This window comes from Vulpes vulpes, chromosome 1 (genome assembly GCF_048418805.1).
Source record: "Vulpes vulpes isolate BD-2025 chromosome 1, VulVul3, whole genome shotgun sequence".
In the NCBI taxonomy this organism is placed as follows: domain Eukaryota; kingdom Metazoa; phylum Chordata; class Mammalia; order Carnivora; family Canidae; genus Vulpes; species Vulpes vulpes.
In genome coordinates this window covers 36,556,495-36,573,621 of record NC_132780.1, presented here as the reverse complement: position 1 = coordinate 36,573,621, position 17,127 = coordinate 36,556,495, and the positions used below count along the sequence as shown (strand labels likewise).

Sequence of the window (17,127 nt, the reverse complement as noted above, 5' to 3'; positions counted from 1 at the left end):
TGGCCTCTGCAGGTGTGGCTTCAGACCATATGCATCCCCATAATAACTCCCTCCCAATACACACATACATACACACACAGAGCATAGCACATGCCCACACACTTAAACCTGCATACTCATTGTGTGATGGATCTCAACTGTTCTCAAACCCAAGAAACATCCCCTCTCAAAAAAATATCTGTAAGAAGATGGAACAGTTCCCTGGCTTGGAACCCCAACAAAACCTTCACAGCTTTTGGATTCTTTGCCTCAAGAGTTCTTGAAGTCATTTTTTCTCCAAAAGGCAGCAGTACTTTTGGGAAAGGTATGGATCATATGCCTTGTAACAGATTCAGGGCATAAACAGAAAGAATGGTTAAATAACAAGATAAAATGATAAGACAATATGTAATGAAATAATACACAGCCCTGTTATAATAAGCAGGACAAAGATGACCTGAATTGTATAAACAAGGTTTTGCTGGTTCTCAGATTATCTAGAAGCATAACATTCACAAGACGTGAGGAGGTTAGGTTGATAGTTTTTGTTCTAAAAATCCACAATGAAAGCAGTGTGTTAGTTCCTCATGGAGAAACATAAACTGCTTCTAATCTCTAGAAACATTAATTCTGAGTCTTTCTCCCTCCCCAGGAGGGCTTTGCTCTGGACCACCCATTTTCTCCCCGCTGATGCCTTTTAAGCTCACAGAACACATATGACAAATGCTCAGTTGGGTGGCCTGTGCCATCTGTGGCCTTGGAACAACTGTGTGTCAGTTCAAGAATCAAACCTTCATCTTTGGCCTCTTTAAAATGGTGCCATGATTTAACCCACCAAACTATGTAAAAATTTTTTAAAAATCAACCTTTTAGAAGTATATTCTCTTTGCTATCATGAACATATAACCTTCTTCAAAACCACTGGAGATATTTTTATAACTAGATGTCTAGAAAAACACAAAAGATACTGGGAAGCCTCATTCGCATACAGTGTTTGCAGCAGGGACAACAGAAGGAATGTCATTTTTGATGCACAAATTCACCCGATGAAGAAAATGGGTATAAGGCATTCCCAGTGTACCAAATGGGTTTGTGGTCCAAACACTTGTCTGGGATTCACACCTGAGTATTAAACTTTGCCTTGCCACGTCCTAGTTGGATGAGCTGGGCCAGCTGCTTATCCTGTCAGGCCTCAGTTTCCTCACAGATAAAACTGATGAAATGAACTAGGTCAGTCAGTGGTTGTCACACTATGGCCCATGTGCCAAATCTGGACCGCCACCTGTTTTTGTAAACAAAGATTTACTAGCAAAAAATAGCTGCATTCGTTTGTTGATTTGTTATTTGTGGCTCTTTGGCACTTAAATAGGAAAGTTTAAAAGTTTGCACAGTGACCAAATGGCCACCTGAAAGCAAAACCCCGGGTATTCTACTCTTCTCACAGTATTTCTGACACAGATGTGTGGGTTTTAACCTCCATACCAAACAATGCCCAAGTTACCTATGGACCTAAGCTGGATGCCCTACCGCTTAACTCTGTTCTGATACTGACTGTCCAGAGTAAGAGCAGACTCTACAGGCCAAGGACTCAGTTCCCCAAGACTGCTCTCCAAACCCCATAGGTCAGGGAGTTTTATGGAGACTTCTTCAGTAAGCATGATCAATTATTAACTCATTCTCTAGCCCCTCTTCCCTCCCCAGAGGATGGGGGAAATGGGGCTGAAAGTTTCAAGCTTCTAATAACAGCCTGCTCTTTTTGGTGACCATCCCCCATCCTGATGCTACCCAGGAGTCACCAGGCATTGCCTCATTAAAGTAAGCAATGATCCTATCACCCAGGAAAACCCAAGGAATGTAGGGGCTCTGTATCAGGAACCAGGGTCAAAGACCAAATATTGGAACAAAATATGATCCTAGCACCTATATTGCTCAGAAAATTAGAAAAAGGTTTAGAAGCGCTGGCCAGGAGCTGGAAATAAGAGACCAAAATATATATTTCTTGTTATATCATAATATCACACCTGCAGAAGTGAAACTGCTTACTACCCAGCCCTTTACAGAGAAAGTCTGGCAACTTCTGAACTAGATCATTTCTAAGATGCTTTTCTAATCTGAGATCTGTAATTGGTTAAAAAATCAGACCCAGTTATTAAAGAATTGCTTCTCTGTATACACTTTAGAAATGGAACTGAACACTGTTATGAGTTAAACTCAGAAAATCTCACTCTAAACATCAAACGAAAGTAGAAAGGCAAACACAGACACACACACACACACACACACAAACACACACACACAAATTCAATGCTCCTTCTTTTAGAGTTGGATTTAATAAAAACATGAGATTATATTGCATTTTAAAGTTTTAAAAGTGATACTTTAATAATACAAGTGTAAATCATTTTGTAATATGTTTGCTTAATTGCCTCTAAAACATAAAAAGCTTAAAGATAAATGAGGCTTGGGGAGAAATAGGTTTTCTTGAAACCTGAGAAATGAAATTATTCAAATGTGATGCATATAACAAAGTCACTAAGGGTCGCGCATCCCTAATAAGCTATTTAGGCCCCAGCCAAAGAAGATCCCATTTGGATTTAGGCTGAGGTCTATACTAACTTTATAATAATCAAGGGATTGAAAATTATCTTATTTTATTTCTGGATCTTGTGGTGGGTGAGAGTCAGTCATCTATCCATAGGGAAGACAGATGGTTGGCATTGGACTGAAGTGCCTAGGAAAACCCATCCTCTCTGTAAGTTTCATCATTTGAGAAAGATCATTAACCTGTGGCTATCATAAAATATCTCAGAGAGAATTCTATCATTACAACGTCCTGTCTGATGTACGAATCTCACTTCTCACACCTAAAATCACTCTGGATCAATGGTTCTTATGCATGGTCCCCAGACCAAAAGCAGCAGCACCACCTGGGAACTAGTTAGGAAAGTAAGTTCTCCAGAACCTGCCCCAGCTTTGGTGGTTTCACATGCCTTTGGGGGATTCTGGTATACCCTCAAATTTGAGACCTACTGATCTAGGACAAGTCCTAGCCTCATCTACTAGGATGACCCACCCCTTGTTGCTGCAGACAGACTCCAATCAATATTCAAGTGGAATTTCAAATCCAGACTGTGCTGTCCCCTTCCTCATGCAGTCAACCCTTCAAGAGATACTCAAGATTTCCTACTGACCCTTTAGCATGACATCATCCTGGACTGCTAAATAAAGTCTCATTCGCAGCCAGAGAACACCTATTTATTTCTAATTCTCTATCACAATCCCTCCTGTAACTCCATTATTGCAAGTGACCTGTCTAATCTTAGGAGTGCTTTGAGTTACAAATGCCACAGACTGGCTCATGAATCATGATTTGACAGAGTCCTTGAAATTTCTAGGATTAAGAGTTAACGGTGAAAATTCAACATGACTGAAATCTGGTTGATAGCTTTGAAGTCGATTAGATAGGAGTGTGAGTCCTAGCTCCACCACTGACCAGCTATCTGTCTTTAAGCAAATTATTAAACATTGCTTAAGCCTGTAAGGTAGGAAAAAATCTACCTCATAGTGTTGCTGCTATGACTAGATGGAATAATATATGCAAAGTATTTTGTAGAAGTTCTCACATATAATAAATACTACATGAAAGTATACAATATGATATAACATAGAATCTAGTCTTATGGTCTGTTAGTCATAGGGCTCTTGTTTAGGGATAATCTTGAACCCTTTCATCAGATCTCATGGAAATCTCTTCTATTTTCCATTTATATAAATCTTAAAAAGAGCACCTCAAAAATATAACTTTAAAATAAGATGGCGAGGTTTTAATTTGTTTCAACATATTCTACTCCATGCTACGTATTCAATTCTATTTCTTCTTAGATATCTGTTACCTATTTTTAATTTTTTTTTCATGATTTTATTTGTTTGTTTGAGAGAAAGAGACAGAGAGAGAGAGAGAGCATGAGCAGGGAAAGGAGAAGAGAGAAAGAGAGAGAGAGAGACAGGCAAGCTCCCTGCTGAACAGGAAGCCCAATGTGGGACTCCATCTCAGGGCCCCCAGATCATGACCTGAGTCAAAGGCAGATGCTTAACCAACTGAGCCACCCAAGAGCCCCTGCTACTTATTTTATTAATAAATGGCAAAGACAGTAACAACACAATTAAGCTGAAAGTTAAGACATTCTGTGTTGAGCTACCAATGCAGGAAACCCAGAGTTTCCAAGAGGTTTTAGGACAGTCATGCTGAATCTGGGTGGTTAAAATCCCTCCTGGGAGCAACGATTCCACTTTCTATGAGTCGGTGAACACTTAAGAAACATTGAGAACTGTCTGCTATGCTTGGAGAAGCCTTAGGAAAGATTAACTTACATTACATGGTCTAACAGCCTGCTCCTAGCCATCAATTTTCCCACCTTAGTCCATCTTTATAGGTTTATTGTGATAATACTTTAGCCATAAATTTATAACTGCAAAAATATACAGGGTCACTTCTAATATAATTTATTCTGATACAATCTGTATATAATTCAGCATTTTTAACATAATGACTGTGTCCAGAAAAATATTTCATTGCCCTTGTTTAGTCCCTGGCTACACAAACTGAAGCAGCTCACTTCAATACACAAGCCTTCAATTTTTCAGATGTGAAATAAAGGATGTATGCTTGATTATGTCAAAATCCCACTGAACGTTAATATTCCATGGATCACTGAATCTGATGCCAGAGTCGGCAAAGTTTAGTTTTTACAGAAGCTGTTGTAATAAAAGTGAATGGATTTTATTTTAAAGGTATGTTCTCTGGGACTGAGTAATTCAACTTAGAGAAATTTCTCATAAGGAAATAATCTGTGGGGGTGTCTGGGGGGCTCAGTCCGTTAAACATCTGCCTTCAGTTCAGGTCATGATCTCAGGGTCCTGGGATTGAGCACTACATCAGACTCTGCTCAGTAGGGAGTCTGCTTCTCCCTCTCCCTCTGCTGCTCCCCCTGCTTGTGTTCTCTCTCTCAAATAAATAAATAAAATCTTTATTTTAAAAAAGGAAATTATCTGTGCATACCACTGTAACTTATCTGTGATGATATTCAACCATGTGCATACAAATAAATCTAAGTGCAACATTTATTATAATAATTAAAAATTAGATGTTTTACTGATAGCCAATAAAAATTAAATAATTATAGTTTGTTCATTTATAGAATATTTCACAGTCATTTAAAACTATCATAAATGAATAGTTAACATAGGGAAATGGTCACAGAGGAAAAAAAGTAGGTAACCAGCTATTAAATATATATACTTTTTAATAAAAAAATTATAAAAATATGTATATTATAAAAATCCATAGTACTTTATTATTTACATATAAATAAACACTAATATTCTATGACTCAAGTAATCCAAATAAGTAATGCTTACTTAATGGTGAGATTGCCTGTGATTTTTATTTCCATGTTTAGCTTACACTAGATTTTCTAGATTTTCTATAATGAACCACTATTATTTTTGGAACTCGAAAAGAATTTTTTGGGGGTGTGGAAATGGACACATCTTTCTCTTTGATTCTTAAATTTTTTTTTAATTTTTATTTATTTATGATAGTCACAGAGAGATAGAGAGAGAGGCAGAGACACAGGCAGAGGGAGAAGCAGGCTCCATGCACCGGGAGCCCGACGTGGGATTCGATCCCGGGTCTCCAGGATCGCGCCCTGGGCCAAAGGCAGGCGCCAAACCGCTGCACCACCCAGGGATCCCTGATTCTTGAAAGACATCTCAAAAGTATCTTCTCTGTCTTCTTTACTTCATGACAGGTACTCTATGGATATATTTTCAATTAGGGTATCCAGGAGGATATTAGAGAAACATTCTCATCAGCCTCTTACCCTCTACGACAGCCCCAGCTGAGATTTCTGCATCTCTGCCTGCACTGCCCATACTTTGCACCTGCTGGGCCCCATCTTACATTGGTCCCTCCACTGAGAATCCTTGCTTCCACTGGATCTTTGAAATTCTGTTCCTTTCCCTGAGACTAGATCAAGTGCTTCTTCCTCTAGCATGTCTTTGAGTCTTTGCATTTCTGATCTGTCTCTGTCTTTCTCTCTATCACTTTCTCCCTCTCATCTTCCCTCCCTCTCTCCACCCTCAAAGTCATGTAGTGTTGGTTCCTCCTACAGCATTTACATTTTCTGCTCTTCATTGATAAGGAGAGAGCTTACAGGATTAAATGTTTGTAAAGAGTGTGAGGAATTAGTGGATGAATATTCCATCTGTACAGGGCAGTGGATTCTCACTCCAGCCAATCACTCCCAGGTGGGGATATGGATTGAATGTTGCCAGCCCTTCCAATATGTCAGGAAAAGCAAGAAATCCGTATTTTTTAAAACGTAAAACTTCCAGTTTTAAAATAGGAGCTTATTAAAAAACCCAAAACAAACAAATGAAAACACTTTGCAGACAAAGAAAATACATGCTGAATCTAGGCAGTGAGCCCAAGTTTGCAACATCTCCTTAAGCTTACATCTTTTACATCTCTGAATCCCCTTATCACCTGGCACAGAGGTTTGCTCACACTGATTCACACCTAGTAGGCACTCAACTGTGTCAGCTCTCTAACTGATGGGCCAATGATAATAGGATCAGCATCAAAGATGCACCACCCACCCTTTACTGTTCAAAATTTGTTTTGATGCTGTGTTTCTTTCTGAGGAGCCTTCCAAAAGTCACATGGAAGAAAATTCTCTGTGACCTAAAACAAGAACTTGTCTATTTTCCTGTACTTTGTACTAACCCAAGAGCACTGTCAGCACTCAATAAATAATAAATTACAGTCATTTAATTACAGCTTTTATGCATCCAGGTCATGTTTTATTGACTTCATATTTGAAGCAAAATTCTCTAGCACTTAGGAAGAAAGCAGTAAGGGATAAAAGGCAAGCATAAGCCAGGCAATGGCCTAAGAAAGATATGGCAATTTTTATGTTTGCCTCAGAAGAGCTGAATCAGACAAGGAAAATAGAAATGAAACCAAGCCAACTGCATACCTCATAGCAGGGAATGGGAAGGCACAATAACATCCTGGATCCATAGCATTACCTCACGGGCGCTCACCAAAGAGCATTACCTAACCACTTTTGGCTCATCCCACGGGCACTTTCAGTGAGGATGACAGAGATGACCTAATTAAAGGTACAATCTCAAAGTCAGATAGCCATGCTGAGGATCCAGCCCAGTGTCTTGAAAACATTTCTGAGCATAGGACCTGCCCAGAGACTTAGAGGTCATGGGGATGGGTTTACCACTGAAGCAGACAGTCAACAGATAATGCCTGCCATGTGACGAGCATAGTTGTCAGCATGGAGGTCAAGGCTTCTGTTTGCATAGCACTTTCGTTCCAACAGAGGGAAGGGAGATAGATTTTAAGCACATCTTTAAAAGAAAATGTCAGATAGTTATACACCATATGAAGAAAATAAAGCAGGGCACTGAAGGGAGAGTCTGGTAGGCTACATCAGATGGGAAGGATGGAACAGAGCTCGAAGGAGGTGACATATTTAGCTGAGTCCTTACTGATGAGAAGGCATCAGCCAAGCCGAATTCTAAGAATCTGCACCCCTACACGGAATACCAGCTAGAACAGATGCAAGGATCGTCTTGTGTTTGAGCATAAGAAAGAGTTCCAACGTTTATGGACTTCACAAAGCAAGAACAAAAGCAACAGTGGTAGATGATGAGCTCAGAAAGAAAGAAAGGAAAAAAAAAAAAACAACTCCAGATCCAGATTCATTCTAAGTACTTATAAGCCATTGGAGGATTTTAAGCAAAAGATTACAGTCCACCCTTCAGGTCCTAGTTCCCACGATGACTGTTAGCGATGCAAAAGAAGGACAGTGATCACCTGGGAATGGGGAAGACTGAAGAGTGATATGTGTGTTCTGTTGTCTCACTTGAACTTTGTGGGGTAGGGGAGGGAACAGAGGTTGTGCACAGAGGCTGAACTGGGAATGAAGTCAACGCCAGTGTGGTTCAGAAAAACCTGTGTCCTTGCTGTGGGAAAGGAAGTCAACTTGCTCAAGTTCAGGTTCACCTTTCAGCACCCTGGGCCTTCCTCAAAACTTCCAGAACTCCCTGCTTGTCTCTCCACTGAGCTCTTCTCAGCCTGTGAGCTCTATGAAACAAGCACCCTATTTACTGGATCCATATATCGCCCAATGCACTGCACAGTTAACTGTCTGGGAGTCTGTTTAGTAGAATTCAAAGGAATTCATAGAATGTGCAGTTGATACTACCCATCTTGCCTGCTTCTAGAAGTGTCAGCAAGCTTCATGTGGAGGGGGCCGGCTATGGGCCCCAGCTTGACAGAGTTCACCATATTCATGGACAAGTTGAGGTCCACTGCTTTAATTCACTTTACTAGAATATCATAAACTGTGATGCTCAAGTCTGACACCTGGTCTTCATTTATTAACATCTAACAGGTGGTCCCACCTCCTAAATTTTTCTTCTGGCATAGGGTGTACAAATGATAAACCACAAAGGGATAATCTGACAAGAGAAAAATGAGTATTATACTTACATATCCATATTCCAAATCCCAGCACCAGCAATAATTGCAAAACCTCACAAAACATGCCCGGAGAAAGTCCCCAATGAGGATCGTGACATAAGTGGTCAGAACATCAGAAACAGTCAGCCGCACAAATTCCTGTCAAGATATTATCCAGATTAAAGTGAGCATTTCTCCCTTCAAATGACCATAGCATTGAGACCAGGTTTGTTATGCCTCTGCATAGTATTAGCTTAGAAACAGCAAGTAATAGTTAAGAAAAATAGTTAGGCACATCTAGCAAGTGAAGAATGTTTCACTCTTATTTTATTAGTCTAAAAATAATTATCTCTACTTCCAAAACCACTGTATCAAAAGTCTCCTTACCGAGAAGCTTTTATAGGCATGACACGAGAAACAAAACCAGGAATATATTGACCACACGTAAGTTTAAAGCTTTAATCTGGCAAACAGCAATATTTATAAAGTTAAAAAGATGAACTTTGAGAAACGGCATACGTGACACAGGATTAGTTTTCCTAATACACTAAAGATGTTTGTAAATCAGTCTGACAATAGATGGGCAATCCAATAAGAAAAGAAAGTGGTAAATGGCACAATTATGAAATTTTCAGAAGGAAATATACAGTCAATTAAAATGTTGAAAAATAGGAACATACACTAGAAACCATTGAGTTATGTATTTTAAATGGGTGGAATGTGTGGTATGTGAATCATACCTCAGTAAACTTTAAAAAGTCCTAAAATGCTATGCTCTGATAAGAAATGGATTTTTTTTAAATTTACAAAATAGGATATGTGTATGAACTCATTTATTGACAAAAACTCCTATATATATACATATATGTATACATATATGCATAGAAAGTTCTGGAAAACTATAAACGGGTTACCTCAGTGGTGTGGACTTAAATTTATGTGCAAAAGGGACAGTTCACTATTTCCTTGTGGAACCCCTATGACAATAAGTAATAAATATAGGAATAGACACATAATTATAAATGTTCCTTATGATCCTCTGCTTTTCCTTTTCTTTTCCTTCTCAATAATTTATGTCCTAAGATTACAGACACTGAATATCTAATAATAATTTTTTTGCCAGAAATACTAGTGTTCTTCTATAATTTCTGAAGTCTTTTGGTTTCCATTTTGAGCTACCTATATAATCCCCCCTCCAAAATAACTAAAATAAATAAAAAATTTTTCTAATGGGGCAAAGGGCCATTTGACTAGCAGTCATTAGGTTGATTTCCAGCCTCATACTTAAGAGCAACACTTCCTGAACACCAGATCATTGTCTACCACCTCCATGATTCTTTTTTTTCTTTTTTAGTATACCTCCATGATTCTTGATCTGTCCAAGTACCATATGAAATATAATTTATCTCATATTTCTTTTAACTTTAACATACCTTATTCTTAAAAGATAACTGCTACTATTATAATCTGTCATAAATAGTAGGTAACTAAAACATAAATATAACCCAAACAAAAATTATTATATTAAAACCTTAAAAATACAAATTTTAAAACTTAATATTAATTTTTGCCAATAATGCCTGTGACAAGGGCTTATAAGCTGGCAGTATATTTTGGGAAGTGGTGTCAAAGAAAGGGAGAGGAGGTTGGGAAGAATGAAACAGAAGGAAGGAAAGCTTTTGCCCAAGAGCTTATTAAAATCTGTCAGTGCAGGGGCAAGTGAGTCTTCTTCTTCTGGGGACCCACCTGAAAATCGAGAAGCTGTATAGAATAAGCCTCAGAATTGTCCATGCTGGTGAGAGAAGAGGGACATATCGACCCATCAGGAACCATTCCCATTAGTCAAGGATGTCCCCAAGTGTATTAACACCCCTACTTGATGACAACAGAGAAACTTTGAAGGTCAGATGGGGAGTATGCATACAGCTCAGCTGAGATGCTGTCAGGTAACAGCTGCATGCAGTGGCTTGCTGCAGAACAGATGGAGTAAAAGGTGGGCCAAGAGAGTGTAAGGTTCCTGCATAATCTGAAAGCTTCTATACAATCCGACTCCTGTCTAGCTCCCCTATTCCTCTAGTATTGTTCATCCCTCTTTCTCACTCCAGGCCCATTGGATTTCATTCAGATCCTCAGCTTCCATACTTCTTCTGGTCACAGGGCCTTTGCATGGGACTTCACTCCACTGAATCATTGTAACTTCACCTCTTGACTCAGTTTATGCCAACGAATACACATCACTGATTTAGGAAAGTCTCCCTCACCTCACTGACAAGGGTGAGCTTCCCTAAAAAATTCTCAGATTCTATGCATTTCATTCTTGCAGTACTTTGTTATCATTATAAATTTGCAAATTTTGCATAATTAATTAATGGCTTTGTTCCCCTCCTCTCTTCAAAAAATTTAAGTTTTCACAAAAGCGAGGGAACCAGTCCACCTTTGGGCCCACTGTACCTCTAGTATCCAGCATGCCACTTGGCTCTCGGCTTGCACTCGATAAATATGGAATAAATGATTGACTGATAGCAAACTCCTGCAGTTATTTCTGGCTATGATTTTTTTCTTCCTATTGTTTTTTTTTCATTCCCCAGGCAATTTGAGTTCAGATTCTAATAACTAGTATCAATTAGAGGTAGGCGATGAGGGATACTTTTTGGCTTCCATCACCATGTCATGAGGACTTTTACAGGTAAGAGAAAATTTCAGAGCCATTTTAAAGTCCTCCACATCTTCCTAAACTTCTTCATCCCACTGGTTAAAATCCTTTTTTTTTTTTTCAAGCAGTGTTCTGTCATATAAAATGCCAGAAGAGGATTCAAGCATTATACCAAAACATAAGATTTATTCACAAATCATAGAAAGAATACTATGCTTTATAGGAAAGAGAATCCCCCCAAAACTGGCCCAGGCCACCTCAGGGGCACCAATCCAAATCCCTAGCAGGCTAGTCAGGATGAAAGCATAGTCTCCACACAGGTATCCTGTTGAGCACCACACCCCACACCTCAGAGCTTCCTATTCATGGCAGTTAGTTAAAGTGTCTTGGCAACTTTGATCAGTAAACCTAAGAGTCGTTAGCAGGAAAGAAGAACATGACAGTCAAGGGGCATCACAAAGGACCACCAGACTCTAGATGTTCCATGGCAGGAATTTGGAGAGTATGTGCTAATGCTCATTATGTTTCTAAAAACAATTCAGCACTATAGACCAGGATGCAAACTCTAATCAGACTATGTGGGTTAAATTTGGGCTCCTGTCACTGACTTCCTTTAAAAGCTGAGCAAATTATTTTAGCTTTTTAGGTCACAGCTCCTTCATCCAGAAAAACAAAGATAGTAATATAACTTATCTCAAAGAGTAATTTAAAAATTCAAGGAAACAGCACCGGGCACATTATAGGCATCCAATAAATGTTAGCCATTGTTGTTCTGTTCAGTTGTTGGCTGCTTTCTCCTTCCCCATAATACACACCTCAGTATATAGGTTTATATAGCAATCTCCCAAGGGTGGCTTCCCTGCCTACCTCTCAAATGCCATTGGAGATGGGACTAAGGGGCTACATCTTGAGGTTCTGTAGAGGGATAAAGGAACTGCCAAATTATCTTATATTCAGACGGAGAGGTTTGAATCTCATATCATCTTTGACGACACAAAGCAGAGGGCATCCATGGAGGAGTAGAGGAAACTTCTGGAATGTTCTTACGGAACAACGAATGAGTGTAATTTCTCCAACATTACATGCAAAGCAAATGCCTTTACTATTTCTCCTAGAGTCACTTTTTTTTAAGGTTTTATTTATTTGAAAGAGATAGCATATATGAGTTGGAGGACGGGCAGAGGGTGAGAGAGAGAAGCTCAAGCAGACTCCACCTGAGCACAGAGCAAGACTCGGAGCTTGATCTGGCAACCCTGAGGTCATGACCTGAGCTGAAATCAAGAGTCGAATGCTTAACTGACTGAGCCACCCATGTACCCTTGGAGTCATTTTTTTTTTTAATGGTTAAATGAAATGTTTCTAGGTGATGGATATAAATATTGATTTCTTAAAGACCAGACTTTCCAGTACTCAGGATACTTTGTCCCCATGGACTCTACAACTCCCTCATCAACATTCTGTTCAAAACCACACCTCTGGGCCAGCTCCTGCAGACTTTCCCACAAGTATTGAATGTTCCTTCAGGGAAAGAAAGGTGAAATAGACAGGGGTGGGGGGCAGTAAGGAAAGATGATGAAGCAAGTAAAAGCACTGAAGATGGGATTTTCTTTAAAGGACAAGACAAACAGCAAAATCCCAAGAAGAATCAAATAAGTGACCTTCCTTTTATTTTAAATCTGTATATGCCAGACCAACACAGAAGCTTCTGCGTGATTGGAGACAAGACATAACTATCCTCCTGGATTGCATTGGCATTCTTATCTAATAAATCACTTCCTTTTCCTCAGAAGTAGCAGCCTCAATTTTATTCTTTATAGTCTGCTCTATCAAGATTGTTGAAGATTTCTTAGCCCACCCGCCAGTCTGCATTCTAGGATATATAGAAGAGAACATCTCAAACTTTTTTGAATTTTTGAAAAAAACTTTTTTTCCCTAGTTTTTGATTTATTTCAAGTTAAGCTGAAGACTCAAGGAACAGCCTAGATGTGATAAGTTGTGGAAAGGCACCATGACCAGACATCACTTCAGGGATGCTTGAAACCCAGAAGAACACTATGTACTCTGGTGTATTCATTTCCTGTTGCTGTTATAACAAATTACCACAGGGCATCTGGGTGGTTCAGTCAGTTAAGCATCTGCCTTCTGCTCAGGTCATGATCTCAGGATCCTGGGATGGAGTCCTGCATTATGCTCCCTGATCACCGGGAAGTCTACTTCTCCCTCTCCCTTCTGCTCCTTCCCCTGCTCATACTCATGCTCTCTCTGTCTAAAGTAAATAAAATTTTTAAAAATCCCGAAAACCAAAAAAACTACCACAAACTTCATGGCTTAAGACAACATGAATTTATTTTCCTATACTTTTGGAGGTCAGAAATCTAAAATTAAGGTGTAGGCATCAGGGAGGAATCTGTGTCCCCACCTTTTCGAGCTTATGGAGGTTGCCTGCACTCCTGGGCTCACAGCCCCTTCTTATCCATCTAAAAAGCATATGTCTCCAAACTGGTTCCACTGTCACAGCTAGTTTTTCTAACTTTGACTGTTTTGTCCCTACTTGTGATTTCATTATGTCCATCCACATAATTGAGGATAATTTTCCTTGTACAAAACCCTTCACTTAATCACATCAGTAAAGACCATTTTACCATGTAAGGTAACATAGTCAGAGAGATTCCAAGGATTAGGACATGGACATCTTTGAAGGGCCATTACCCCATCTACTCACACCTCGGATCAGCACACCTCTCTCCTAAGTAAAGGCAGCCTTCATATCATATCATATCATTTCATTTCATTTCTTTTCATTTTGTTTCATTTATTATTTCATACATAGTATGTTCTATGAACATGTATGGAATGTGCATGTCTGAAAATTGAGTATTTAATAATATGTAACTAGAAATACAGGAGCTTATCTGACCCCTGATAGCTTAAAAATAAAGTGAAATAAAATCCTTAATCATACCACACATTTTGGACACAGTCTTCAATGATGTGTATCTAGCATCACATACATTTTTCTTATTCTTTTTCCACAATTAAAATCACAATTGATTGGCTTAAGTCTGGTGAGCATCTAATTGAGCATGAGGGCATCTAATGATATCTACAATTGTTTAAGTTACATCCATTTTACTAGACTAATACTTTCAATTTTTCCTTTTAGATTACAAAAAATAAGTACACAGCAAAAAATTATTCAAATTCCACAGTACCACATTTCTGCTGAAACTGAACTATATTGCCCAATAGGCAGGCAGATGCATGATGACATATTTAAAAGTATCTATTCATCATCAATGAACCAAAGTCCAAAATCAGTTTATGAAATGCACATTAGCAATGTCAGTTCTAATGAGATAAAATTAAAGGTTTTCTAAAGTAAAATTCATATATGGATGGAAATAGGAGACATGAAATACTTTATTGCTATTGTTTTTGCTTAATTTGGTTCCCCTTGTTGGGCAGAAAGCCATATGAAACATTACCTCTTTTCTCTGGTAAAACACCAGTAGTCTTGGACTGGGGCCATTTACATAATCATCATGAAAACAACTAACCTAAAATAGTATTTCCTTTAACACTTAAGGGACAGTTATTTGACAAAAATTGACATTGTTGAAATTAGTATTAGTGTGTGCTCCCAAGAGAACCAATTTTTTTTTTGAGAACCTATTTTTTTTAATGAAAACTGGTAATAATAGGTGGAGTTCCATTTAAATATTCACTGGAGCCTGTATCTAAATCTAGGTGCTTTATTATAACACAAATAGAAGATAAAGCTCTCCTCACACCATTTAAAAATATCCTCTCTTTAAACACAACTGTAAAAAAGGTGTAAAAGTAGTACTTACCTCAATAGATGGAATGAGGACCACATGAGATAATATATATGAAATTCACAACCAGCACCTGGTAAATCTTCAATAAATCTTAGGGTTTTATTTTTTTATTAAGCAATAAAAAAAATAGGCCACATGTATGGAAGAAATCATTGATTCTACTCTTTTTGAATCCATTAATTGCCGTACACTTCTGTCTGTGATATTACCTGTCCCACCATTGTTTCCCAGCAGGGTCCTCGAGGCACATCTGCAGGATGCACAAAAAAAGGTGGTCCAGTGGTATTTCCAGTAAGTGATGCATTATAGGCCTTGATCATGTTGGCTTCCCAGAGGGTAATATTGGCCTTTACCAGTTTTTCCTCTTCAATCTAGAATGCAAAGTGATGGAAACAAAGATGGAGACATCACAGATTCAAAGGAGTTTCTAGCCACCTGGAGACTGGGAATGTAACAACACATGGATGCCAAGAACAATCCAGATATAATACTTACCTTGTTGTTAATCTCATCCATCAAGGCAAGAATAAATACATATAAGTTGCCCAAAAGCAGAGCAAAAATGCGTCCCAGTAACCATTTCAGAGCGATGAGGGGATGGTAGTCTTCCAATTCAGCAAATAAATCAAAAAGGGTTGGACAGAACATCCCCAGGAGGGACATGACCATGTTCATCTACAAGGAGATACAGGTATTAACTAAGTTAATGGTATCTGAAAAATAATTGCTTTCTTCCAGAATTTTGCAAGATTGCAGCTAGGTTTCCTTGATCTTTTGTAAGACTAAAGGAGAGTATCTCACATACTTTTAAAATTTGATTTTAATAAAACAACAAAAGAAAATATTCAACTCCCATTCCCAAGGGGTGCTTGTGCATGAACTTCTATATGTGTCAGTAATAACAATTTATTTTCTAGTATAATAAGGGAGGTAATTTCTATCACTCTCTATTCAAAGAACACAAACTATTCTACATAGGAACTGATTCCGACATGGTGATACACTTTGCAACAAGATTACCAAAGGAAAGGGAAAATTATCTGTTTGAAGAATGAGGCCCAAACTGGAAATACTAATTTGACAATTACCAGCATATGGGCTGGTTCAATCAGTTGGAATAAATGAGTGCCCCGAGATGGGCTCAGGCCTAATTCTGGGGAATACACCCAATTAAGGGGGGAAAAAAAACAAGAAACAAAAAACAAAACAATGGGTTTATCAAAGAAAACAGGACATTCAGAGAAACAAAAGTAGACAAAGGATGATGTTATGAAAGCCAAGGTAGGAAAGTTCCAGGAATGAAGAACTGTTTTATAATGTCAATGTGTTGAGGGAGAGCAGAGAGAAAAAATACAAAAAGTAGCAAATAAGCATCTTTATCTCCTGTCTGACATCTTTATATATATAATATTAAGCTAAATTAAATCAGGGAAAAGAATCCAGCGCATGTACTATTTGTGTGATGGTGAAAAAGCCTCCTTAAAAAAGATTTTGGGTAGCCTTGGCAAGGGCCTTTCCTAAATATCTGGTTCAAACTGTCACCACTAAGCCATTCCTATTGTCATTTCTTGATTCCATGTTTTGAATGATTACAACTACTGGAATGTATTGAGAAAATAATTGTCAATATGGTCTTTCCCATTTTTACTAAGAACATTATATGAACATGACCAAAATGGCCTGAAAATCAGCCGGCATAATATAAAATCAGCATGATACAATTTCAGCCTAAGGTAAAAACTGGCAGATCCTGTGCAATCTTTTATAAGGTAAATTTAAATTCTGTTTCATCAAGGTATAAAGTTATTCATGAATCCCCATTATTACCTTTGTTGGCCTTTAGGACTCAGAGTCTCCTAAAATGGGTATTAAACAGACTCTTACATAAAATGATCCTTCTACCGAATGAAGATCAACTACCTACCCTTTACTATGGTTCACTCATACAAAAATATGATCGCTATGAACCACGGACCAAAGTGGCAGGATAATTTTGTCTATAATAGCAACTATCACAATTGTAAGAAGAAACTTTGAAAACAAACGATAAATGCTTTGAGGTTCTCCTCTGTTTTAAATAAAGGAAATCACTCTACCTAATGACTTTATATAGG

At 38.3% G+C, this 17,127-nt stretch overlaps 1 protein-coding gene across 3 annotated transcripts in view; it reads right to left on the bottom strand.

Moving 5' to 3' along the window:
- The window catches only part of TMC1 (transmembrane channel like 1), a 141,694-nt gene that overhangs the window by 21,011 nt on the left and 103,556 nt on the right, over positions 1–17,127 (bottom strand). For all 3 annotated transcript variants that reach the window (XM_072735987.1, XM_072735919.1, XM_072735864.1), the window contains 3 exons: positions 15,509–15,688; positions 15,223–15,384; positions 8,552–8,680 (listed from right to left, as the gene is read on the bottom strand). In XM_072735987.1, coding sequence (XP_072592088.1) covers positions 8,552–8,680; positions 15,223–15,384; positions 15,509–15,688 — 471 coding nt within the window. The remainder of the gene's footprint in view (positions 1–8,551; positions 8,681–15,222; positions 15,385–15,508; positions 15,689–17,127) is intronic.